This window comes from Equus przewalskii, chromosome 1, assembly GCF_037783145.1.
Source record: "Equus przewalskii isolate Varuska chromosome 1, EquPr2, whole genome shotgun sequence".
Classification (NCBI taxonomy): Eukaryota; Metazoa; Chordata; class Mammalia; order Perissodactyla; family Equidae; genus Equus; species Equus przewalskii.
In genome coordinates, this window is record NC_091831.1 from 114,440,676 (window position 1) to 114,467,885 (window position 27,210).

Consider the following 27,210-nt stretch of genomic DNA (forward strand, 5'->3'; position numbering starts at 1 on the left):
CGTTGCAACCCTAAATATTCCAGTTATTCAACAGTCATTTAACTACGTTACACTACAAATTACCCCCAGTTATGACTCAACAGGTGCCAAACTCAAACAAAAGTGGACTTTAGTTCTCTGGCCACACAGACCGTGGTCACCACTGCAAACGACAGTCTAGAGTCCCTAGTCAGAGGGACACAGGCTCACCTTTCTCGTGGACTCTTGGCAGAATGTTTTGACAAGGTGCTGCATGCAACAGGTCACATGCTTCTTCTAAAGACTGAGAAAGAAAGAGAAGGTTGCATCAGGAAGTTTCTCTCACCGTAAAGCCGGACAGACAAATCTGGAGCTGAAAACAAGGTACATCTTTGCCATTTAGTGTTAAATAAACACTGGAAGCAGCACCATGCAACAGAACTCTTCGGGATGATGGAAATGTTCTACATCTGTGCTGTCCATTACGGCAGCTGCCAGGCACATGTGGGTATTAAGTACTTGCAATGTGGCTAGTGCACCTGAAAAATGGAATTTTTAATTTTATTTACTTTAAATATAGACATAAGTAAAATCCAACATTGAATGTGGCCTTTGTTTTCCAGGATTTACCATTCTGGCAGCACTACCCCCAAGTTTGCTACCAGCCCCTTAAGAACCAGAGTTTATAACAAGACACCACGGCAGAGACAGGAAGAAGGGCGCTTTCTCTGCAAACAGTGCAGGCGGTGGAAACAAAGGGGCAGCATCGCTTTTGTACGCAGCATTTACTCATTCTCCTCAGAGCCCCAAACAAAGTTCTGGACAGTTGCTCTGAACCTGTAGCTGGATCGAAAACTCCTTTAAAGAGGTATAAAACCCTACACTATTCAAGGCCCGTTCTCCAGAATAATGCAATGTGGAGAGAAAATTTACTTGCAACATCAGGGGTTGCAGAATTCCTAAAACCCCACCATGAGCCCAAAGATGGTCTAGAACAGGGCATCCTTCCAGAGTCTGAGGGCTCTTATACCTCAAGGAAGGCCCCTTGGATTGTGGTACCTTCACCACGGAGAGGCAGGAAAGGAGAATGGGCTCTTGTGTCCCCTACTCTATACCCAGCCTGAAATCTTATAATTCCGTAGTAATAAAGCAAATTATTAAACAAAGAAATGGTTATCAGAAACTTAAGACATATACTGACTGATGAGATTTTTCCTTCTGAGGATCTCCCTAAAGATGATGCCAAAGCTAACATCCAGAAGAGGAAGAGAAGAGTTTCTACACTCATCGAGTGTCTCACTGTCACTTAACATAAACAGAGTGAAGCAGCCAGTCAGCCGCCACCTGCTCCACCAGGACATTCCAGATGGAGACTGACCCCTCCACACCCTGTCTTCTGTTTCTAAGGCCAGAAGCAGTGCTTGAGCCCTTCATGTAGGATATATGTAATAGAAGCCACCTCCGGGCGAGTGCAAACAGGAGCACCTCCCCTGGGCAGGTCAAGGAGGTGTGGGGGGAGGAGAAAGGGACAAACTAAAACAAGGGAAAGGATCAGATGGGGACCGCACACTATATAAACACATAAAAGGAGGCGATGTTAGTGGAATACTACGCAGCTATAAAAAGGATGAGGAATGTCACCACTTACTAATGTGGAGGGGTCTCCAGGATGTATTTACTATCAAGTGACAAAAGCAAGGTGGAGAAGGGCGATTGGACTGGCTGCACCCACAGATGGTAGGAGGGCAGCTGGAAGGTGACTGACACAAGAAAGTGGCCAGGCCAATGGACTGAGGAAGGGAGACTTCGATAAGGGAAGAGAGCTGCTGGTGGGAAGGCTGGGGCAGAGCCACACAGGGGGAATTCTGCAGGTGGTAAAGGGGCCTGCCACCTGGCAACACCACCCCAAAGGGGCTGACTGGCCATCTGTGCTGCTTCCAGGTACCACTGTCACTGAGTTCAAATCTTTGCCCCTAAACCAAACCAGGAAAAAAGTGAGAACAGCATTAAAAACAAGCAATCTAGAACTATTCTAAAACAAAAAGTTTATTAACACGCACAAGCTAAAAAAAGCTACATTACCAAAACATTTAGGTTGGTTTTAGGGAGTCTTTCACAAAGCTAGAAGATTTATCTATCCAATGCACAGATTCAGAATAAGATCAACATTTTTCACTACTGAATCAAATCCTGGTGCCAGCCGGAGCCACCACTGCATGGCCTCACTGGACAGGACCCCTGGGGCCCCACCCACACACTTGGTGCCCTCAGCAAGTGGGTGACGGTTACCCTCTTTTCTAATGTTGTGACAAGTTGAAGGACACATTTTCTTTTAATATCTTTATTTACAATAGTGGGAGCCTGTGCAGATGCCAAAACATATTTTATTACCACCTTCTTTGGAGAGACCAAAATAACCACCAAGAAGACATCTACCCCTGGGTTGGATGGGACGTGGGCATAACCATCTGAGACGCAGTCAGAGGAGCCATGCCGTCTTCCAACTTGGAGAGCCCCACCCTGGCAAACCTATTGGAAAACATCACCCCTTATTTCCAAAAGGACAAAAGCAACACACAAAACTCTAATCTGGTGCTGGGCCTGGAAGCAGACTCGTCCAACACAGAAGGAGTAGCTTCTCACCACCTCGACAAGGTGCGCTGACAGGAGGGGCCAGAGAAGGCAGAGGCAAAGGGGCGACAGGGAGCAGAGGGTGGGAGAAGGAGGGGCCAAAGGCATTCCTGCAAGGCACGGCTACCCTGTCCACAAAAACCACACATGGTGCTCACAAGAGCCCTCAAGCATGGGCCGAGGAATCTGCAGTGAAAACAAAACTGCACTCAACTGCATTGTAGATTGCCCTTTTCATTCACTTTTATTCATTGTTCGAGAAACATCCATCCACTCCTTAGCCGAGGTTTGCTTTAAGATCAAGTGACAACCATTTACAGCCTCTTTCCCAGGTAGCCAGCACTGTGCTTGTCACTAAATGGAGCTAAGTCCAGAGGCAAAGACTTGAGACACAGGCCTTGGTCTCAGAAGGAAGACACCGGGGATCCGTGTCAGCTGGGCGCCGGAGACCGGGCACTTACCAAGCTCCCAAGACCTAGAAGAGCCCTTCACTGAGGCACCAGTTCCCACAGGACTGTGGTGAGCCTTGAAGAGTGCTGGACAACTCTCAGAGGGATTTTGTGCGAGAGGCAACAGGTATAATTTAAGAATCTGGGTGGGCACGGATCGCACTGGTTCCAGATTTTCTCTTTCCCTAAGTTTCTAAGAGAGCATCACACTCCTTCCTGAAGCCAACAAATGTCCGGTTATTGCCCTGACGGTGAGTACAGACTGTTCCTTTGAGCTGACGAGAGACAAGTACTGTTTCTTCAGCTTCAAACCCCCGTGGTTCTGTAATTATTTTATGTTCATACAAGGCCTCCTTGACATCTTCTATTTTGGTAAAGAAAAGCTTTTGACAGTTTATCTTATTTGCTAAAGGGGAAGCTGGACCAGAAAAGAAACCCGCCGTCTAACAGTTCCCTGGCACTGACTAAATCAATTCTATAAGGCAGTCCCCCTTCAGTAAAACTCCCCGACCCTGACCCAAGCCAGTGACTGAAAGGCCTCTTCAGGCTTAGATGTACGTGGACGAAAGAGACTGCACCTTACGTTGTATATTCAGGAAAAGCCACCTGAAGGAAATTTTCCTATATTAAATAGCTAAAATTCATGAAGAGAGATTACTATTTAAAGGAATTCTTCCTAATTTATCTGGCTGTTAAAAATTTACATATATTTAGGTAAAAGAGTCAGTCCTCCCCAACACGTTCCTGGAGGAGGCTGCCCTAAACACTGGCTGCTTACTGGTCCGGTCAGCCTGCCTGCTTCTTGGGAACTGCTGGCCTGCCCTGTGACTCCGGTGGGTTCTCCAGGTCCTGCCATCACTCCTGCTGTGGGAGAGGGCAGCACGTGACGGGCTGCTCACTCAGGGTCCATGCCGAGTCTCGAGTGGTAGGGACAACGAGGGCCTGGGAGTCACCCCCTTACCACTACATGGAAAGGGTCTGCCTAGGAACACAGCAACATAGAGGGAAGCCAAAAGACACAGGCCCTGACAGGAGGCCATCAGCTCCTGGATGTGTCCACACCAGCCTGGGATTCCCTGACATATGAGCCAACATGTTTTCTTTTTTGTGTATGCGGGGGTAAGGTAGCCAGTCCAATGGCTCAGCCCCTGGATGCCTGGCAGGCTGACTGCCACGCCTGAACTGTGTGCTGGGCACCCTGACCCACGTCACTGCAAAGCATGACCCTGCCTTTGCCAGGGCCCTGAAGACAAGAGACTGCTTTAAGAAGCAACATAGCAAAGATCTCCCCAAACTGGTCTAGAGATGCAATGCAATCCCTATTGGAATGCCAATATGCTTCTTCAATACAATTGGCAAGCCGGTTCTCATACTTTCAGAGCAGAGCAGAGATCCATGAAGAGGCAACACACTCTTGAAGAAGAGGAAGGTAAGAAAACATGCCCTGTCAGGTATCAGGTATCAAGACTTAAGTTAGAGCTATAATGAGTAAGACAATGTGTTATTATGCCACGGACAGACAGGTAGATCAACGAGACATGGCAGAAAGCCAAGAAAGAGACCACAGAAAGCAGGCAGGTGAGAGGGAGACACTGCAGATAAGCAGGAAAGGAGGAGTCCTTCAGCCACTGGAGGAAGGACAGCTGGTTACCCAAAGGGAAAGAAAGAAACTTCATCCACTTCTCACATCACATACAAAACCAGTTTCAGGAGGATTATAAACTTAAATGTACAAAGCAAAACTTAAAACGTTTAGATAAAGAGATAAAAGAATATCTTTATGATCCCTAGGTAGGGAAGAACTTCTTTAAAAAGATACAAGTGCTAACCATAAAAAAAAAGACTACATTCAAATTAAGAGTATCAGTTTATGACGAATCACCACCATTGGAATGCAAAGATAAGCCACAAACAGGGAGAGGTATTTGCAATATGTGTAATACATAAAGGATATATAAAGAACTTCTATAAACAAGCTGTAGAAAAATGGGCAAAAGACACAAATAGAGCATTTAACAAAACAGGAAGAACCAAGCAACAAACGAAGATGCCCACCTCCTTGGTCATGAGGGAAAGGCAGAGAAGGCCAATGAGATTCTCTGTTACACTCACTAGGCTTTCCAATTCACAACTGCCAGGTGACATGACATACAAGGGACAGAGGGACGGCCACAAATGATACCACAAGGAGGCAATCAGTGGAGAAAGTGGCTCTCCCACCATGCGATTGCTTAGTGGTGGTGGGCTGCTACTTTATTATGCTGTCCACCACAGCAGTCATGGGACACGTGTAGCTATTGAAAAGTAAACTAATGAAAATTTAAAAATCAGTTTTTCAGTCACACTGAGCCGCATTTCAAGTGCCCCACAGACTCAGATATGGAACTTTCCATCACTGCAGACAGCTCTCATGGAAGCCGTGCTTTATACCTTACGTGTAGCAAATATGCATAATAAAACATTTTTACAACGCTCACATGGTAAAACATTCTTCAATGAAGAGCTACACTGCATTTTTGTCTTTCAATTGTCAGAAACAAATTCAAATTAATCTAGATAGTCACAAAAAAAGAATGGGGCTTTACAACACTTACTCCCCTTACTCCCATGAATAACCCCAATAAATCAAGCCTCTAAAAGATGTCTTCTTCTGTCACCTGTGGGGAGTGACTCAGCACAGCATGGGGTGGGGCCGGGTTGCCCACTCACCAGGCTCTGCTCGATGAGCAGGCAGAAGAGGACAGCGTTGCCCACCTCCCGCAGGTTCTGGAAGCACACCGTCTTCAGCTCTGCATACTCAACGATGTCCTTCAACTGGTGGTGGAAGAACTCCAGGATGCCTGCAGTGGCAGAGAGTGAGTGGTGGGGTTGGGAGAGGTTGGAGGGGCTGAGCCTCGGCAGGGCACAGGGTCCAGCCTGGGCTTCACAGCCAGGAGACCTCTGCAAGCCACAAAACATTCTCTGACACTGCCACCATGCCCGCTATGGAGATGACCACAAGTCACCTCACCCCAACATCTTCCCTGCAACAGTAGTTTGTCTACCACCTGGGCCCTGGGCCTCGGCTCCAGGGCTTCTTTCTTGGTCAGGCTGTATCTTCCAAGGAGGCACCACATTACAAGAATAAATGAGAAAGACCACACTGTCATCTCCAGCAGAGGCAGAAACAATATTTGATAAAATTCAATATCCCTTCACAGGCATAGAAAGGGATGTAGTCAATCTCATCAGGGATGTCTACAAAAAACCTGCGGCTAACAGCATGTTCAGTGGTGAAACCTGCAAGCTTTCTCCCTGAGCTCCAAAGCAAGACAACGCATCTTCACCATAGTCCTCGAGGCCCTGGACATTGTAATAAGGCGTGAAAAGACACAAGGTATAAAGACTGGAAAGAAAGTCAATATTCCCTCACTTGATCTATACTTTCAATGCTGACCCAGTCAAAAATCCACAAGCTGACTCCAGAATTTATATGGTCATGCAGAAGACCTAGAATAGCCAGAAGAACCCTGAGAAGAATAAAGTGGGAGATCTACCAGATTCCAAACCCTCATCCCAACAGGTCGGGCCTTGAATGCCATTCCACAAGGACCCGCATTGCCCTGACTGCCTGAGAGGCTCTCCCTTCCTCACCATGTCCACACCTCTGTTCTCAACATTCCTTGGTGTGAACTCATCCCTCTAGGGGAAAAAACACTCCTTCACGTGTGTCATCCCCCAACAGGCACATATGAGCGGGACCTGTCAGCAACATGGCTTTACCCACGAGGTGGTGCCCATGTACCTGGGCTATACCAGCCTCTGTGCCGACACCGGGTGGCAGTGGGCAAGAGATGTGACGAGCAGCCCTGCGGTCCACAGCTCTGCCCTAGACCAGCTTGGAATTTGGCCTAAATGGCTTCATCTTCAACATTTAAAATTCCCATCTCTAGTCAGGATATGAGCACTAGTTTTATTTTCCCGGCATTACTCATCTACTTTCTGACAATGAATTAAAGTTAAGTTCTCCTAAGCAAGGCCACGCCAATGGTTATTTCCCTTCACAGTGGCTCAATGGGTCGTGTCACCATGTCCTCAAACACAGGAACAGCCCTGTGCAGGTACTGGGCACCACCTGGGAGCTCAGCCATACCAGCCGACTACTCATCAGAACGTCTCTCATTGGTGACCATGAGTGGACCCAAGTCACTTAATGAGACAGCTGTCCACCTTTCAGGAAAGTGTTATAAGATAGGAGACAAAAGGCAGTTTTCCTAAGAGACAAGGGCTCCCATGGTCCAATTTTATCCTGAACAATACTTCTGGGATCATTAGGCTGTTTATTTGGATAGCCCCAATCAGCTTCTGTCAGGCACATGGGCCTGGCACCCTGAACGGCCCATCTGTCCTAGAGCCCCACAGCTCCAGAAGGGAAGCCTGCCCTACAGAGGGACAGACTGCACTGTGGGAAAGCAGTGCCTTCATGGGGCGCCCTTGAGGCCTGGTCCCGTCAAGCCCAGCAGAGCAGTTGGACTGGGTAGTCAGCTTCCTGCCCCTCCCTGGGTTGGTGATCTTCAAGGTCCTGGTGTTGTGGGGGAGCTGAGGGGCACAGGGTTCAGAGCCCTGTTACCCGTCGACAACTAAGAGGCATTGGCTTCTCCCACAGCTTCCTCCCCCCAAAACGGTGACTCCAACACACCTTCGGCACACCTGCCCCAGCTGACAGACTGGTCTGTTTGTTCTACTGGAAACAATCAAGCTCTGCATGGGCTCCTGCCTCCTCCCACCCGGGGAAAGCGGGTGAGATCCATGTCAGTAACGCTCTTTACTGTGGCCTGAGGGCTGACGTTCGCCCTCCCCACCATACCCAGGGAGGCACCATGCTCACCGGGAGAGCCGTACTCATGCCGGGGCAGGCGGCAGATCTTGGGCATCACCTCCATCAGCGTCTTCACATACTGCAGGATCGTGCCTTGCAGCTGTGGGAGAGACAGGCTGTGTGAGCCTCCGGCTGCCACTGTCCTGGAGGCTGTGGGCAGTGCACGGGGACTTCTGAGAAAGAGTCTGTTAGTAAAACATCTGGTTATGCCCAGGACTGAGAATCACTTTGGCTGAGAAAGGAAATTCCATCCACAAAAAGAAAGCAGCTTCCACCAGGGTGACTTGACACAACTGACTAAATGATGTTCTAAAACACAACTCCCCTTTCAGGAGGCAAGTGGCCTGACACATTTCTCAGAATGATACATTGTTAAGCAACACATGACTGTATTCTAATTGGTTTTTGATCGTGACCTACACAGTTGCAGATTTTGTCAACTTCTCAGAATTTTGTCAGCTTTTGCTTTGCACTGCTAATGATCGTATCATCTTCCTGATGGATAGCTATTTTACTTATGTGGCCATAAACTCTGCTTCAAGCTTCCTCTTGACTAGTATGTGAATCATGGAAAAGACACGAAAATCTATATTTGGCAATAAAGAACATTAAAGAAATGGGCTTGATACCGGCTCAACACAAAGTTGACATAAGCGAAGCCATACTGTAGAAAAGAAACCATAATATAACTTTGAATGACCTCTGATTAACTAATCCAGACATGTTGTGTAGATTTTATGGCCCCTCCCAGCTGCTATAAGTTGATAGCTTAGTTCTTTTGAGTTCCTTAGGAATCTGATGACCCTGGGGCAGAGAGTCTCTGCTGATAGCCACCGTCAATGACAACTGAAAGACCAGGGTATAGGGCATTGCTCCAGTCTCTGATGCACACCCACTAAAACAAAAAACTGTCAGGAACTAAGAAAGACCAGATGCCTCTCCAACCCAGAGACCAGCCCCATATATAACTGGCCTGTAGTCCTTGTTCTGTAAGACGGTTCTTTGGGACATTAGTCGGCCACCTTTCTCCTTGCTAGCAAGCTGTAATAAAACCCTTTCTCTCCTACCACCTGCCTCTTGACTACTGGCATGTCTTGCAGCAGGCAGACAACCCCTCTTGGGCGGTAAGAGGCCCAGTCACAGAAAGATGATTAAGGAAAAAAAGATTAAAGATCGAGATTTTATAAAGTTTTCTTTCAGTTAAAAACAGAAATAAATTATGTATAGAAAACTAAATCCATGATAACCTACAAATATTCTCTCTCTCCCTTTTCAAAAGGACAAATAAAAGACTTTCCTGCACTAACTTCTCACCTCAGTCTGAAGTTAGACAGACGAGGATCTGAATCCTTCATTGCGACTTCACCCCAGCCCCCAGCAAAGGGGCACATGCCGTCCACCCTACAAGTGGGAATCGGCTCTCTCAAGGTAACGGGAGCCTTTGAGCAGCAGTGGTATCCTGCCAACACCACCACCTCAAAGCTGAGCCCCCTCTGCCCTTGCTCAGCCCTCCCCCATCAATAGCTCAGACTCCTCGTGGCCAACACGCTCGACTCCACTTGCCCCAGCATAAGTGTTTCTTTGAAATCTTTGTTTTAAGAAAACTCCTATTTCACAAATGAAAATAGGGGTCTTCGCAGAACTGTCTCCTCCCAGATGCTCACCAACTGAAACACAAAGGCTTTCTATAGTGCCCTCCTGGTTTCTGTTTTGTCTTCCATCTCCAGAGCACTGTCTTTTCCTACAAGTTTTGGGCAACAGCGGTGGTCCTTTACAAAAGGAGTTGAGGGGAGACTATGCGTATAAAGGATAATATTCTCTTACAAGAAAGGCTCTATTTTGGTATTGACAAATAGAAATGGCAAGCAATAGGATATATTGGAGTATATGAGGAAGCCATTTGCTGTAAACCTAATTTGGCCTGACTTTGTTTTTTCCAAAAGGGCCTGGCGGTGGCCATGGAGCACGCACTGTATATCTGCTTTAAACATTTACTATGGCAAGAACAAGTGGCCTTAAGATAAAGGTGCAACTTCCCCCACATTGGCATTTTCTTAAGGATAAGCATCTTTCCTCAGGCTAGGAACTGATTGCTATGCTCACCTTTGACCACCCAGCTCACCTGTGACCACCCAGCTCACCTGTGACCACCCAGCTTGACACAACAGACCTGCCAACCTGCTGTGTCCACAGAGACAGCAGACCTACCTGCTGTGTCCATCAATCGCTGTGCTGACAGAGCAGTCTCGTGACTATTGTGAAAGGGACATTTCAATCATATGAGAAAGATCCTCTTTGGGGGTATATAACCACTCTGTATACCTCACTTCTTTGGTGCCCTTTCTACCGTCAGGAAGAAAGGCCCCGGGCCATGGTCCTCAGATTTTAGCTCAGAATAAACTCTCCCAAATTTTCATTTATAGATTGCTGATGGATTATTTTCATCAACAGTACTTAACTTTTTCTATGACTTAGTTAAAATAACATGGATCTTCTCTTGAATTAAGAAAGATGGGAGAGAAATCAAACTGTGTATGTTTGGAGCTAAACTGAACAGTCCAGATACAAAGACTCCCTGGTTTGTTCTATCTCAGTGAATTCAAAGCCTTGTGTGATTTATAATAAGAAACATGTATTTGGTCTTTGTCCCCATTTTCTGGCACAGAACTCCTAAAACCCTTGGAATTTCCTAAGTTAAGTGAGCCTTAAAGGTATCTTTTGTTATGTTAATGAGGTGACTTTGGAAAGCATCTAAGGCTGGGGCTGGTTGCCAGGAGAACCAACCACCTGATCAGAAGGTTGGAACTTTCAGTCCCATCCCCAGGCCTCCAGAGAGGCGAGAGGGACTGGAAGTTGAATCAGTCACCAACGGCCATTGATTTAACCAAGCATGCCTATGTAATGAAGCTTCCAAAAAATCCAAAAGGACAAGGTTCAGAAAGCCTCTAGGTTGGGGAACCGGAATGCTTCCATGTGCCACTGTCCCAGGCCCCAAATTCCATGAAGACTGAAGCTCTTTTGTGTCTATCTCTTCATCTGGCTGTTGATTTATATCCTTTAATGTCCTTTGTAATAAACTGGTCATCTAGTGAGTAAACTAGTTTCCTGAGTCATGTGAGCTGCCCTAGCAAATTAATCAAACCCAAGGAGGGGGTTGTAGAAATCTCTGATTTACAGCCAGTCAGTCAGAGGCAAAGGTGACAACCTGGACTTGCAATTGGCACCTAGGGGAAGAGGGGCAGTCTTGTAGGACTGAGCTTTAACCTTTAGGATCTGATGCTATCTCTAGGTGGACAGTGTCAGAATTGAGTTGAACTGTAGGACACACGGCTGGTGTCTGAGAATTGCTTGGTGGAGTGAAAAACCCCCTCTCTACATTGGAATTGGGTGCAGAACCCTTCACTGGGTGAAGGAAGCACATCAGAGGGAAACATACCAGGCTCTTGACAACCTTCAGCAGCTCCTCCATGACCACTGCAATGCCCTGGTATCCAAGCAGCCGGCAGATGACCTGGAAGTGCGGAGGTCCCACAAAGTTCCGGTAGCTGCCGTAAATGCTAGAGTAGGCCAAGTTCAAAGCCTGGGGGATAGAGAACATAAGTGTCTGATGAAATCTCCAGAGTCCTCAACATGGTCCCTACACACTCATGAAGATAAAGAATTATTATCAAAGATGCACTCAACACACGGCACCCTTAGGTGGAGAGATCCAGAGAATCTGTTAGACTGCCTTTACTAGTATTTATGTCTTCAAACTGAAGACATGAAAAGCAAGCTTGCTAAAACAAAGAAAACAAAACAGTTTGGTTTTTCAACATTTATTAAACTGCCAGTTTTAAAGAAGCCATTTTGAGGTCCCAGAATGAGAAATGAATACATCTTAGAGCCTCACTGCTGTTCCATGGAGCTGCTTCCAATCTACTGGGGGAGACACCCAAGGACAGACCCTGATGAGGCCATGGGAGCTGCCTTCTGTGGGATGTACAGGCAGCTGGGAACGGCAGTCCCTGCAGGGTGGGCAACTGAGAAAGGTAGTCAGGATGGTCTCCTGTAGGAGGGAACCTCCAAGCTCATCTAAGGACACGGACACATACTCAGCAGGGAGATCACTAATATATGCATTCAGTGCTATGTACTTCCCTCTCAGAAACTCTTTAGCTGCATCCCACAAATTTTGATATATTTGCATTTCATTCAATTCAATGCCATTTTTAAAAAATTTCTCTTGACACTTCCTCTTAATCCATGGATCATTTTAGAAATGTGTTAGGAAATTTTCTTGTCATCTTATTGTTACTGATTTCTAACTGGAGCTCATGTGGTCAGAGAACACACTCTGTATGATTTCAATTCTTTTTTTTTTGGTGAGGAAGATTCGCCCTGAGCTAAACATCCATTGCCTATCTGTTGTTTTTTCCTGCTTGAGGAAGATTAGCCTCAAGCTAACATCTGTGCCAATCTTCCTCCACTTCGCATGTGGGATGCCTCCTCAGCATGGCTGCTGAGTGGAGTAGCTCCACACCTGGGATCTGAACTCACAAACCTGGGCTGCTGTACCGGAGTGTGCAGAACTTTAACCACTCAGCCATGGGGCTGGCCCCTGATTTCAATTCTTTTAATTTTGTTGAGGTTTGCTTTACGGCCCAGGATATGGTCTATCTTAGGGAATGCTCCACGGGCACTTGAAGAGAATGTGTTCTGATGTTGTTGGGTGGAGTGTTCTATACATGTCAGTAATATCCTGTCGGTTGATTGTGTTCAGTTCTTTGTTGCTGATTTTTCTGTCTACCTAGTCTATCAATTACTAAGGGAGAAGAACATGGAATTCCCCAACTATTATTGTGGAGTTGTTCATTTCTCCTTTCACTTAAGTTAGTTTTTGCTTCAAGTATTTTGAAGCTCTGTTGTTTGGAGCATAAACATTTAGGATTACTATATTTTCTCAGTGGCTTAACCCTTTTATCATTATGTAATGTCCCTTTTTGTCCCTGGTAATAGTCTCTGCTCTGAAATTTACTTTATCTTGTATTAACATAGTCACTCCTGCTGTCTTCTGAGTAATGTTTGCATGGTATATCTTTTTCCATCGGTTTTCCTTCACCCTACACATATCACTAATTTTAAGTGAGTTTCGTGTACAGTCATGTTTCTTAATTCTCTCTGCCAATCTCTCTTTTATTTATACCACTTACATTTAATACACTTACATATAATTCTTAATATTTAAGTAGGCTCTGTTTCATTTTCCTGTCTTCCCTATGGGTCACTTAAACATTTTTTAGAATTCCATTGTGATTTACCTATAGCATTTTTGACAGTATCTCTTTGCACACATCTTTTAAGTGGTTGTTCTAGGTCTTACATTATGCATTACATAAGTTATCACAATCTACTGTTATCAACATATTACCACTTTTTGAGTGAAGTATACCAAGCTTACCTCCATTTAGGTCCCTGTATTTCCCACATCCCTGTTTTATAATTATCTTAGCTATTTCCTCTGCTACACTGAGAACCACAGAAGCTCTGCAAAGTGCCTGTCACATGTCCACTCCTATGACCGTATCACACTTGAAAGGACCATATTTCAATCATTGGGTCAGACACATACTGCCTCCCACTGCCTCCTCTAAGCACCACACTGTGCTTTAAGTGCTGGGATTCTGTGTGAGGTTTTTGCTTGATAATAAGTTCTAATGCTTGAAAAGAAAAACACAAAAATCACTACTGAAATCCAATAGCCTCAGGTTACAAGTGAGAAAATTCACTTGGAAAGTCACCCTGACTTGCTTGGGGCCTATGGCTCAATAATACCTGCTTCCTGGCCCCTCAGCCAGTGTCTGACTTCCCTGCGAACTACACTCATCCCAAAGATGGCAGATGCTAGGGACAACACAAGTTGAATAATGTAACTACTCAGAGGGAGGGGAGGAGGACCTACCTACAGATACTACATGGTAAAATACTCAGAGGAGGGAAGCACTCTGGACATCCACGCTTACAGCTCAGTTCAAGAAACACTGCTGGCCATGTCTGATGCAGAGACGTGGGCCTTGCCTGGAAACCGGAGTATGTGGGCTCCAGACTCATGAGTTGTGTGCCTTGGGTTCCCTAACACACTTGACGCTGTGCAACTTCAACTGTCAATCGGGTACAGTCTTACTTACCTTATAGGAAAGAGTATCAGTGATGTGCTGAAGAGAGTTCACTCAGAGTGGTGATATTACCAAGAACCAAAAAGATAATGCCATAAATGGACCACTCATCTAAGTCAATTTTATTTCCATAAGACACTAGCTCTAGTTCATCATTCACAAAAAAAAGAACTAGTTGGATTTTTGATTGGATTCCTGAGTATTCCATAATCGCACAGGTACAAACACTATAAATTATATTGCAGCAAAATGACATGCAGCTGACAGCTTTGAGCACTTCAAATAAAATGACTGTCCTTCTAATACAACATTCAACTCCGATATCATGATGTTTCAGCGTTCTGCCTTTTTCTGATCCTCAAAAAAGTGTCATATAAGATGAACAGTCAACATCAATGTCACCCATCCAAACTTTTGTTAGAGTCCAAATAATCTAACAAAAATATTGGTTTAGGTTATGAGAATAAAAATGACACAATCATAATTTCTCAAACTAAGGCTGAAATCTGTAAGTTCAAGTTCAGTCACGTCTGGTTGCTTTAGAAAGAACAATCAAATCCAATTCATCTAATCTTTCCTTCCCCCTAAATGGGCACCTGCTTTGCTCCAAAAGTGTCTGTGCCCCTGTGGACACACAACATGTGAATGCAGACCCCGGGCTACTCAGAAACTGTGGGCTCACAGCTTTGCCACATGGGAAGCTGAAACACTGCCGTCTCCCTGCATTCCTGGAGGAAAACCCTGCAGAATGAAAATGTGTCTCCTGTGCCTTTAATACGATGATGGACACAGCAGGATGGACACAACCGTGCTGGAGGGGAACTTCTTTTGAAACCAACCACACAAGCCAGGAATCCACCCCTTCGAGACCAAGAGGGAGGCTGGCCTGACACCCCTATGGCTAGATGCTGTGCAGATCAAGGGGGCAATCACCAGCGTCCACCTTTCCTCACTGCTTGTTATCCTCTCCAAATGCTGGGGCAGGGGAGGAACTGGAGGACAGAGAAGGGAAGAACCACCTCATTTCTTGGTTCCTCTTTCCCATGGACACTTCTGTTTATTACAATGCAATAAAAACTTTCTTTTGTGGTCATGCCTAAGAGCAGGATTAAAAATTTCAGAGCCAAGCCAACTTCATAGCAAATCTTTTAGTTAGCAGAAACCCAAGAAATTTCTATCTTACCTGCCAAACTTTCTAGTCCTAACTTCTAAAATTACATAAAATTTCTTTTAGTTCTGAGGAGGTAAGGCACTATATTTTAATTTCAGAAAAGGGGCATTAGAGCACTTATTCTAATCCTTTTAAAAATAATCTAACTCACACCCTTTCCGAGGGGCAGAGAGGTGTGCAGTGTGCACCAACACACCAGCCTGGATTCTAGTGCTTGCCCATTTCCAAGCTGCAAATGCTCCCAGTACGGCCAAGTTCAAGCTACCGTCTGTAGTGAGGCAGGCGGGCAACCCAGAGGACGGACATGAGAGGTTCACACTCTAAGGAACAGAGAATCAGGAAAGAATGGGTTAGAAACTCCTTTTCTAATTCTCAGATCCAGCTGGCACCTTAGAAAGTGTCCTGGTGCACGCTGTGTTGGGGTGGCAGCACACTGGCTCTCAATCTACATCCTGGCCTCTGTCATCCCCAGTTTGAAAGACAGGATGGGTGCACCTGGGTCTATCCCTGTTGCCAGCCTCACTCAACCAGCAGCTCAGAGAGCATGAGAATGGGGTCCGTAGAGTATGGGTGTCACTTAGGGTTGGAGAAGAGGCAGTCTGGTAACTTCCTGGATCTCATGTCCCACCACAAGCTAGTGTCATCTGTCCAACCTGAGGGGCCTCCCAGTGAAGGTGCTTTCATCTCCCACCTCCCTTCTCTAAGGCAGGAGCCACTGGGGACCCCTCTGCAGGTGAGAAATCTTTGGCTAAGAGGGAGGAAGGAGGAGGGCAGAGGCGTCAGGCCCCCACCTGCATTTCACCAACCTGAGCCTCCCTCTCGCCCTCCAGGCCTCGCTGGCCATACGCCCAGACCCATGGGGCCAACAGGGGGGCCCTTCCCTTGTCCAGCCTAGGCTATCTGGCTCCTGGGTGCCTGTGGGGGCCTCGCCAATGCCTTCAGGCCTCTCCAGAGCAAGGCCTACACCCAGCTCCTGCTGCGCCAAGAACTCTGTTCCCTGACTGAGGCCAGCATAGCCTGCGACATAGCACACTCTCAGGAAATGCTTGCTGAGTACACCCTGAGACTGTGACTGCAACTTGATATCAGTACAAAGAATACCACTACTTAATACTAAAAAATGACACTCTGTCCAGAACACAGCAGATGGGACAGTGACACCTAGCCTTCTTCATTCTTGGTCATCATCACAAGGCTTGGAACAGCCAGCTAAACCCTGACACTAACTGAGGGGAGCCGCATGATCCCCTAACCCATCCCACACCCTTCCGGTGTCCCCGCCCCAACCTCAGCCAATGGGAGATGGTGCAAGGCCAGCCTGGCTATGGCTGAATGGACCCTTAGCAGGGCAGTGTCCTCGCTCCTCACAGCAGCGCGGGCAGCCCCAGGAAGGGGAGTGGACACAGGCCCTGAGATGAAGGCCTCTTGCCTTTATCTTCCTCAAATCTAGCCCTGTCTTATTTCAAAAAGTGGCACTTCCATTCCCTAACCACCAGGAACCTAGGAAGTAGCACTGGGTCTTCCTTCTCCCTCACCCTCCATCTCCAGGTCGGAAGTCAGTTCAGTCAAGTCCACCCCTAAAATACACCCTGAATCCATCTACTTCTCTCCATCTCTGTCAACATCATGTGGTCCAAGCCACCATCTCCTGCCTGGCCTAAAATAACATCTTTCTACCGGGCATCATTCTCTGCCTACTCCCTGACCCGCCTCAGGCCTTGGCCCCTCGCCGGGGCCTGAATGCCCCACACTGCCTGCCATCCCGACAGCCTTGGCCTCCAGGCCCCTCTGCAGGGCTGGTCCCTTCTCAGCATCCAGATCCTCCCAGAGTGAGACCGCCCCTGAGACCACCCAAGGCTCTGTCACACCAGTCCCTTTCACAGCATTCCCAGGAGCCAGCACAGAGAGCACACATTTCCTCCCGAGTGCGCAACACAAATAGCATCACTTTCACCTTGAATTCCACGTATTCTTGTAAAACACAGGCAGTTTCTATTTTTACCAACACTGCTTTCCCTTTCCTCTCAAATGTATCCTCTGCTAAACACTCAGGCTCGTCCCAGCAACGCATCTGTCATTTCCTTCTTGGCTAACAGGCTGAAGATTTTAAATGGACACATTAGCTTACAGAGTGTTGGGATGCTGTGATAAAGATAGCAGTGGGCAACCAAAGGGCCCTTTTGCGAGACACGCCATGATGGACATTAGGAGCTTGGAGACGCTGGAGGGAGAGGAGGCCAGGGTGTCTCTCCAAAGACTAGTCAGAAAGGAAAGACTGATGAGCCAAGACCCCTCTGAGTCACAGCTGGGGGCCTGAAGAGTGGTCCTTTCATGTCATTGTGTTAATAGGTTCATTTCTGCACCTGTGAGAAGAACATTCAGAAAACATAGAGAACACGTTGCCAAATCTTGGCCCATCAGAGCTTCAGATCAGCATCAAGTGGCACCTGCTCAGAGCTACAGGCTCCCAGGTGGAGGGAGGCTGGTGTCTCTAATGGACAGGGACCGTGTGCCACTTCTGCACACAGCCTATGGGTCAAGCTGCGTGAGACTGAGGCTGACACTGACATCAGACAGAAACAGCTTAAAAAACAAGTGAGAACAATGCAAATGCATCATAGAGTTTAAGTCAGACTCAGCCCTCTGAGAGACAGCTGCTGCTTCATATTCCAATACTCTTTTCTCCGGTATCTTTCTGTAATTAGGATCACTGTGTTTGGAGTTTGATTTTTTTTTTTTTTCTGATTTGGTTTTTCCACTTGCTCTTTGTTGGAATTTTCTTTCTTTTTCTTTCTATCTTTCTTTTCTTGTGTGTGGGAGGAAGATAGGCCCTGAGCTAACATCTGTTGCCAACCTTCCTCTATTTTATGCGGGAGGCCTGCCACAGCATGGCTTGACAAGCTGTGCTAGGTCTACGCCCAGGATCTGAACCGGTGAACCCTAGGCCACTGAAGCGGAGCGCGTGAGCTTAACCACTATGCCACCAGGCCGGCCCTTGATTTTTTTTTTAACTTAATAAAATACAGGACCTAGGACCCCATAGTCAATAAGATCTATGTAATTATTTTCAACAGCTGCAATGCATTCTGCCAGACAGTAAACTGTTCTAGTATTCTTGGTGTTAAGTTGGGTACTTCCCATTTTTTATGCCAATGTTGTAGGACTACCCCCATAACAGAGCTCACTTTGGACTCAAGTGATTTATTTCCTCAGGTGTCTGGTTTCCTCTAAGTGAGAACATATAAACATTGATAAATGCTGGCAGATGGCCCCCAGCATCACACAGTCCCAGGTGAGCTCCTGCAGCAGCACTCAAGACAATTCCACTCCCCTACAGAAGGAGTTGGGTACCTTAACCTTTTCTGATTTGGGGCAAAATAATTCTTACTGCTGTCATTTATAATCCCTCAATTACTGATAAGGCTGGATATCTATTTTTATTTTTTTAAGTACATTTTTGGGAAATGTCTGCTCATTGCATCTGTTTCCTTCTTACTACCGAGTGTCTGTCTTTTTCTTATTAAACTCAAAGAAGGCTTTAAATATTAATAACACTAACCATTAAAATACTCATTTGTTGCTAATCCACCCACCTCAGCCTGGACACCTGTCTCATCTTACTAGACGGCAGGTATCCTGTGGTTTTCACCAGCTTGCCTTTGGTTTCTGGATGTCAACTCTCTTTCCACTTGCCCCCTCCCACCTCAACTTCTCCCTTCATGGCACCACACCGGGACTGGCCACCCAGCCCCTCCGTCACACAAGTGCCCCAAGCCTCTTCTACACACTTTCTTGGCTTGATGTTTCTAAACCTTTAAATCTGCTAACAATCTCACTTATTTTAGGTGCCAGGAGTAAGGCTGGGCCCAGCCTGCTGTCCACCACATGGCCAGAGGGCTATCCCAACACTATGTTACTTTCCAGGAAGGTGATAATGGAAGAAAACCATAGCATTTTACCATTTAACAGTTATTAACATGGCATGATATATTTAAATCATTGCAACAAACTGATTTTAACTAAACTTCAAAATACGCTTCATTGTGAACTTAAAAATCTTAACACAAACACACAAGAACCTACCTTTGATCCATGCAAATACTGGGGTTGTGCATTAGGCTGTTTATCTCTTTGAAATTCTTGAGAAAATGATAATACTGTCCGAACAAATCTAAACAAAAAGATTTAAAAGAAAAAAAAGGAAACAAAAACAAAAATTTAACTTTTTAATTAAAAGAAATTTTTTTAAAGTTCAGAACTTTCCCATCACCCATCAATTAAATCTTCCTCCCAGTTAACTGATATAATTATCACATAGGAAAAATTCTAGGAAATCAAAAACCAGAGTATGAATGAGATATAAATATTCCAAAGTATGATAAATGTATCCAAGTTCAGGAACAGAGTGAGAACTAAGGGGTCCGTCTGAAACCACTAGACAGTCTCCAAACTCAGGGAAAATCTGGTCTGTTGTCACCAGAACCATTTCAAGCCTAAATCAGTCCTTGGACAAGTGGTCCTGACCAAGCACTCAGGCCCTGCTGGGCCTCTGGACACCACACTAACAGTGGGGACAGGAGTGGGAAAGCGGACACAGGCAGCGATGTCCAATTATTCAGATCACTAGTTACAAGCTAAAGGGAAGAATGAGCTAAGTGTTTATAACTACACTCACCTAGCCAAGAGACTGTGGCTTAAAAATGGATTAGGGGCCGCTGAAAATCAAATGCTTGGATTTTAAAGCAGAAATGCCAAACTCTGCTAACACTCAAATCAGAAGGGTTCATTTAAGCACATAAAACTTTTGCAAACAAGCATAATAAAGAAAAATATACGGATTCGCTAATTATTAAATTCTAAGACCTTGATTAAGACATATAGTGCACTTTAATAAATAAGAAAGGATGTAACTGTCAAAGTATCACCAGTACATAAAACGAACATGCGCATCTGAGGGGAGACCAGTGGCCTATAGTACTGAGTGTGTTTACACAGAAATGTCATGTTGCTGAGTGTCTGGATTTTATTGTTATCCTTTAAAGAGCGCTGAATTTTTAGGGCAGGCCATTAAATTGCTTGAAAGTCAGCTGGATCCTTTCATGATTTGTTAGGGTGGCAGAGTAATCACTGTCCCCAAGGCTGGTACCAAGGCAGGTCCTTCTGGCAATTCTATCCAATGCCTGGGTCGTCAATGAGGCTTCCCCATTCTTGCTGGTAGGGCCTCAAATGACACTCCTGGCTCTGTGTGAGCTCTGGGAATTATTCAGTTTACAGCTCCCCAGCAGTTGTGCTTTGCCTAGCCTTTTGGATTTCTATCCAATGCACACGTGGTTTAATATTCAAGCAAGGACTAAAGGGGCCTAAGTTGGTTTCAGGAGCTGTTTCTCTGTGTAGCTCTCTCCTCTCCTGCACTCTGCCCTGCAAATTCCAGCAGTCTTAGCTTCCTTGATTTCCCCAGTCTGTCTCCCCCACGAAGTAAGACTTCCAAGCTGTACTTGGTTACCCACCTCTGCACCGTGGCCCAGACAGTGCTTCCAGGAAGAAAGCCAGGGAAGTCATAGGGCTCACTTCCTTTGTTTCCTTTCCCTCAGGGAAATGTCTAATGTCTGAAAAACAACTGTTTCCTAACTTTTGTCCAGTTTTTCACTTGTTTAAGGCAAAAGAGTAAATCCAAACCCTGTTACTCCATTATCCCCAATAATTTTTGAATACCATATTTTCACTATATATATTCTCAATCTAAAGACAAAAAAATTGGAAACAAACACTGAATTCTAGTTAGCAGGTTTGTGTCTCACAATGGTAAGGATCTGTAATTCTGAAACTACTCTGTGCATTTTTGAGAACCGAGCAAATGAGGAAATATACTAAGGATAATGAAATAAGGATTCTCAGTATAGAAAGAAGTTACAAAAATACAAAAGGGGAAGACCAGAATGAACCCTGTGGTGTTGAACTGCAATTGAAGATATCACTGCAAATTCACGGTTTTAATATATAGATTAGCTTTCGAGAAACGCATGCACACACACACACATGCACATGTCATGGGTTTAACTGTATCCCCTAAAAAGATAATTTGAAGCCTTAATTACCAGCACTTCAGAATGTGATCTTATTCAGAAATAGGGTTGTTACAGATGTAATTAGTTAAGATGAGGTCATACCGGAGTAGAGTGGGCCCTCAATCCACTATGACTCATGTCCTTATAAGAAGAGAGAGACACACAGGGAAAACGCCATGTGATGACAGAGATAGAGACTGGAGTGATGCAGCTGCAGACTAAGCAAGGCTAAGAATTACCCGCCACCACCAAAAGCTGGGAAGAGTCAAGAAAAGATTCTACCCAGAGTCTCAGAGGGAGCACAACCCTGGGGACACCTGGATTTTGGACTTCTAGCCTCCAGAAGCGTGAGAAAAGAAATTTCTCTTTTAAGCCCCTAGTTTGTGGTAATTTGTTATAGCAACCAGAGGAACCTAATATAGTACACAAGTATTTCCTATCTCTGACCACCGAAAGGTTCCAGAAACAATGACACCCAAATAGCAATGAACATACCTAACACCCAGACTTAGTTTTTAAATACCAGGCTTAGTTTTAAAATACTCTCCACTAAAAGGAATCTTTGTAGAAATGATAGATTGCAAGGACAGAGCAGAAATAAGACAAACCTGGAACTTCTTGTAGGGCAGTGCTTAAGAATGATGGGGACAGCAAACAGGACACAGAAACTTGGCAGAAGGGGCTCCGCTGGCCAACCCTGGACTAATTTGAGCCACAAAAATCAAGTAATGATAGTAACAGATCATAACTCTGAGTTAGAATCCCTGAGGACTTACTGATAATAAACAAATACATAAACGCTAACATGTACAGCAGAATGCCAACTAATATATGTAGATGGAATGAAGAAGTTCAAAAATGACCATTGTTCAATCATCATACTGATAACTGATTTGGGTAAGAATCGTCAACAGCTGCTAAAACGAGTGGACCAAATTTTAACAAGGAACAGTTTATTTACAGTCTCAAATTATCTCCCTATAAATTACTTATAAATTTCAAACATAAAATGGTTAACAAGCTAGGGAGAAATCTGGCAGCCACCACCCTAACCAAGGGCAGAAGTTAACATCGCCAGTGATGGGACAAAGTGACTGAGGACACACCCTCCCTCTGTGGTCTGCTGGCCAGAGGCCTGACTCTGTCCCAACTGCTGCCCTGTCTCCAGGGTCATAGCACTGTCACACAATTATTAGCTGTCAGGTTATTTGTAAGTCACAGGCCACCCTATGCCACTCCCCAGAGTCACCAGGCAGAAGCATCAGAAATAAGCAGCAAATTAAGCAGATACGTGGAGCAACAAGTGAAGTTCTGGTTTCCCTTAAGCAGCTCTCAGAAACCCTCAGACATAGAGTTAAAATACTGGGCGGCACAGGTTTGTCTGTCTTCTCAGGTTTCCATATGTAACTTGGACACACAAAATGCTATTTTAAAACGCCTTTTCCACATCATGGAAGCTATAATGACCCCACTGGAAGACCTGTTAAAAATACAGAAGTAATGGCATTTGTCAACAGGAATGTAAAGGTGGAGGTCCCCCAAGTAAAGCAGAGCTCCTCTGGGGAGGAGAGGCCCCTGTGACAGATAGGGCTCCCTCCGAATGGCATCTCAGGGCCCAAGGAGGATGAGGTCACTTCATGCTGGCCCTTGTTAACAGATGTGCCCTGAGGGTAGCAACCCCGACATGTGAAACTAGCTCCAGATGTGATCAACTAGCTGCTCAAGGAGGGCATACAGCTCTCGAGGAGCCTCGGTGGGTAGAGCGGCCTCCTGCTGCCCAAGTAGGGCCCACTCATACTCTCCCAGGTCTTTGTGTCTGCTCCACAAACAGGAATGGTCACAGTGCCTCATGGCCCGTGGGGGACATATGCCACAACAGACGAAGACACCCAGTGCTGTCTCTGCCGCTTGCTGTCATTTATGTTAGACGTGTTGTGTGCAATCAGGGAACAGAGGGCTGAGGTACCACCTGGTGCCTCTTCTGTTTATCTAACTGGATGCCTCAAAGTTCATCACACAGACAGTTCCACCAAGGCCCTACAGTCAACGCTGGCCTGGAGGTTTTCGACTCTCCGTCAGGTCACTGGGTTACACAGCGCCAACTTCTCGACCTGAGCCCTGACACTCTGTCTTTGAGAGTGAGACTCCTGCTGCCAGCAGGTCAGATGGCCTTGGACAGTGGGAGGTTCTCCATCATCAGCCCCAAGCAGGGTGAGGACACCCACACGAGCCAACTTGGCAGGCGGGGCCTCAGAATCTGATCTGTTTCCCTAGCTCCACACTCCTTACCCAACTTTCGTTCAGAAGCCTGGAGTGTCTTTCAGAAAACACAACAACTCAGCAGAAGGGTTCAGGGCACCTGCTGAATGTCATCACCACGTAACCCTGACCTTCCCCCGCGGGCCATCACCCCTCTTCATTTCTCAGGGCTCCACCCACTGACCTGTCACCAAGGAGACCAGGACAGGCCAGAGCTGTGTGGACATACTCAGTGCAGCAGGCACACAGGGAACATCTTCAACTGTTCCCAGATCTCTGGGAAATCTTTTAAAGGATGACAAAATGCTAGATAATCAAAAATACCATCTAAAATAATACAAAAAATCACAACTCCCTGTGTTGCCTGATTCTGACCCCATTGGAACACCTTTTCTCAGCCCACTGACAGTGGGGTTCTGTTACACTTCACCTTTGGAGATGCCAGTTCTAACATGAGGCAAAAATGATTTAAGGAAAGCTAACAGAAATCACTCCCAAAGGTTTCAATGGACCAACCAAAACAAAGAGAACCCTGCGAACACTGGCCATCGCTTAAACGGATTCTCAGATGCAGAAGGAGCATATACGCATCCTCACTAACACAAAACGATGCTCCTCCTGATACGTCACCTGGAAAAAGAATGTGTATATAACAGTATGCCTAATAGCACCCATTTGTGCAAAATAAAAATACCTATGCATGTTTAACTGTATGGCAAAAACTCTACAAGATACACACATTTTTTTACAAGGGAAATCTCTGGGGATTTAATTATTTTTCCTCCATATATAATTTTTCCCTATATAGAGAGTGAGATATATATAGACATATATAGAGACACACACACACATGATCTCTAGCTTTTCTGTAAATATCATGCATTATTTGTGTAACAAAAATATATTTTCAGTTAATTCTGACTCTATAACAACTTGAAAAATATCTGTTTCACGAAACTAGGCACCTTAAAAGGAAGTTAAACAGGGAGTAGTCGTCTCTAACGTTTGCTCCCAGCGGACTGTACCCAGCCAGGCTCCTCCGCCCACGGTTCTGGAGGCCATGGCCATGTCCCCACCACCGCTGCCTGGGGATGGGCATCAGCCACCTGGGGCTGGGCCAATGGCTCTGACGGAACAGCTCCATGCACCTGGGGACAGGCCTGCCTCCCCACAAGGAAATCTAACCCTGGAGCCCCAACTGACAATGGCAGCAGCAGGTACCATCAGAGCTTAGCACCCCCTCTTGAGACACAAAACTCTGGGTCTGAAAGGGAGTAACAATTCAGCTAATACATGGTGGATGTTCAGATCCAGGAGCAAAGCAAAACAAAATAGAACACGCTTATTTTTAAAAAGTGGTCGTAACACTCACACACACTGTCACAAATGCACACACACCCTCATACCTAAACTTTCTAGCTCTTACACTCACACACTCTCATGCACATTCACACATCCATGTTTATTCTCACACACTCACATGTGCTCTCACTCACACACCCACATTTTCTCTCTCACATACACTCACACACATATACACTCACACCATGTCCCTGGCACGTGCTGACGCAGAGATGGAACCAAGCTAAGTGCAGAGAGAACAAATCTCCTATAGATGGTGGCCCAGTGCATGGAGGCCAAGGCAGGGCCATCCAGGACTTGGGGCTGTATCATGAGGCTGGACCACATGAAACTGCTGCTCTCAACCGTCCCATCATCCAAGTGGCTATTTTGTGCTGTTCAACATAGCAGTAAAATGGTAGGAGGGTGGGAGGGTGGCTAACTGACAGATCCTCACACACCCCGATATCCCAGAATCGAACCATGAAAAGTAGAGTCACCCACCACAGTCCAATGTCAGGGAGACTTAAAACTGTGGAGGGGATGCAGACCCGGCAGCCGCTGTTCACGTGCATGAGATGCCACCCTAAGCCACAAGCAAGTGCCCTAGACAGGAACTCTGGCTTGCCATGCAGTCTCCACTGCAAAGCCACGACCAGACGCCCAACGGCTAGCCCAGGGATGCACATGCAAAATGGACGAGACCAGGAGGGCCTGAGTATCCTGATGGGCACAGAAGAAGGGGCGGTGGTGACCCAGTGGACATACTGGAGGGCCTGAGACCATCTTGTCTAGATATCATTTGGCAGAAGCATCGGGAACCATCTGTGAGGCAGCACGCTCACCGGTTGGTAGAGCCATTGTAGCAGTAGTTGGGCAGGAAGTCATAGTTGAGTTCCCAGAAGACATGGAGGGTGATTCTCCCGTAAGGTGCCGACATGTTGTGGTTGGCCTCCCGGAACATGGCGTCAAAGCCGTCCAGTGTCAGGTACCTGCTGAGCAGCTTGTGGGTCATGCGGTTGATTTCCAAGAGGCCGTCCAGCTCCTAGGGACCACAAAGACAGGGTGTGAGGACAGAACTGGGCCCAGCACAGTGACCTCCATTCTCCACACAGACAGTGCTCTGTTGGTGGTGGCGGGGGTGGGGGGGAGGCCAAAAACAGAGCCCATACCAAGGAGGGGCAAGCAAGCTACAGCAAGACCACACATGGCAGGGTCTGATAGGCAACACAAGCTTGCTTCTCACATCTAAATTCATTATGCCCTCCCTACTGCCTTTAAAATGCCCCTCCTTACCATGGTCACCCCTACAGGGCCATTGTCCTTTTCCACTGCAGTCACTTCCCCCCTGCACACCACTGGCCTCCAACCACCTTACAGGTCAGAGACCACTGGGACGTGTCCACCACCACATATGTACTCACTGTTAGCCTGAGTCACCTTCTCCAATGCACCTGGGGTTATTCATAAGCACAACAGTGTGGCAGAGCTGGCAAGCATGTTCACAGAAGCTTTCACACTGATTGCTCATAAAAACCTGCCTAGGTCTGCGCTGTCCCCTGCAGCAGCCACTGGCCACATATAGGAACAAGAATGTGGCTGGTCCAAACTGAGGTGTGCTGTGTATGTGAGATACACACCAGATTTCAAAAAACGAGTATGAAGACAAAGAATGTAAGACACCTGTGTCAATAATATTTTTATAATGATTACATGTTGAATTGTTAATTTTTGGATATATTGGGTTAAATAAAATAGATTATTAAAATTAATTTCACCTATTTCTTTTTCCTTGTCTAATGTGACTATGATTAAATTTAAAATGATCTATGTGGCTTGCATTATATTTGTAATGGGCAGTGCAGGTCTAGGTCAAAGTCTTGACCGATGATTGCAATCCAAATCATATATGGCCAATGACAATTAAAATGCCATGGTCCAAGACCCTACTTGGGGAAGCTCAATCTTTTAGTGTGTCCTGAGGCGACAGCCCCTCACCCCACCAAGGCTTCTTACATTCTCTTGCCCAAAGCTGCTTCTCTAGTAAAGAAGAATCTTCCTTGACTTCTGGCATGTTCACTACCATTGGTGTGCAGCCATCATTCTTGGAAGATCGATTTGGCTTGGCACAAAATCCTTACTTCCCACTTCCTTTCCTTGGCTTCCGGCACAAAGAGCTGCTGGCAGCGGTTTGAGGACAATCGGATTTTCTTTCCCTGATTGCTCTGCTCAGATACCCAGAGGACTTTTTCTTTTCCTCTAAAGTCCAATACTTTTACTGCAATATTCCTTGGTGTCGCCACTCTGGGTCAGTTTTACCAGG

At 46.1% G+C, this 27,210-nt stretch overlaps 2 protein-coding genes and 1 long non-coding RNA gene across 20 annotated transcripts in view; 1 reads left to right on the plus strand and 2 right to left on the minus strand.

Annotated features, from left to right (window-relative positions):
* TUBGCP5 (tubulin gamma complex component 5) overlaps nucleotides 1-27,210 on the minus strand; it is a 122,969-nt gene that overhangs the window by 59,058 nt on the left and 36,701 nt on the right. The window lies entirely within an intron of this gene.
* LOC103545388 (cytoplasmic FMR1-interacting protein 1-like) overlaps nucleotides 52-27,210 on the minus strand; it is a 40,577-nt gene continuing 13,418 nt past the window's right edge. The window contains 6 exon segments of the mRNA XM_070572432.1: nucleotides 52-262; nucleotides 5,748-5,878; nucleotides 7,906-7,996; nucleotides 11,333-11,476; nucleotides 19,306-19,393; nucleotides 25,733-25,932. Coding sequence (XP_070428533.1) covers nucleotides 170-262; nucleotides 5,748-5,878; nucleotides 7,906-7,996; nucleotides 11,333-11,476; nucleotides 19,306-19,393; nucleotides 25,733-25,932 — 747 coding nt within the window. The 3' untranslated portion in view covers nucleotides 52-169.
* Nucleotides 235-1,128, plus strand: LOC139075534 (uncharacterized). The gene is made up of 2 exons (XR_011526020.1): nucleotides 235-462; nucleotides 582-1,128. It is a non-coding gene; the product is annotated as an uncharacterized lncRNA (long non-coding RNA).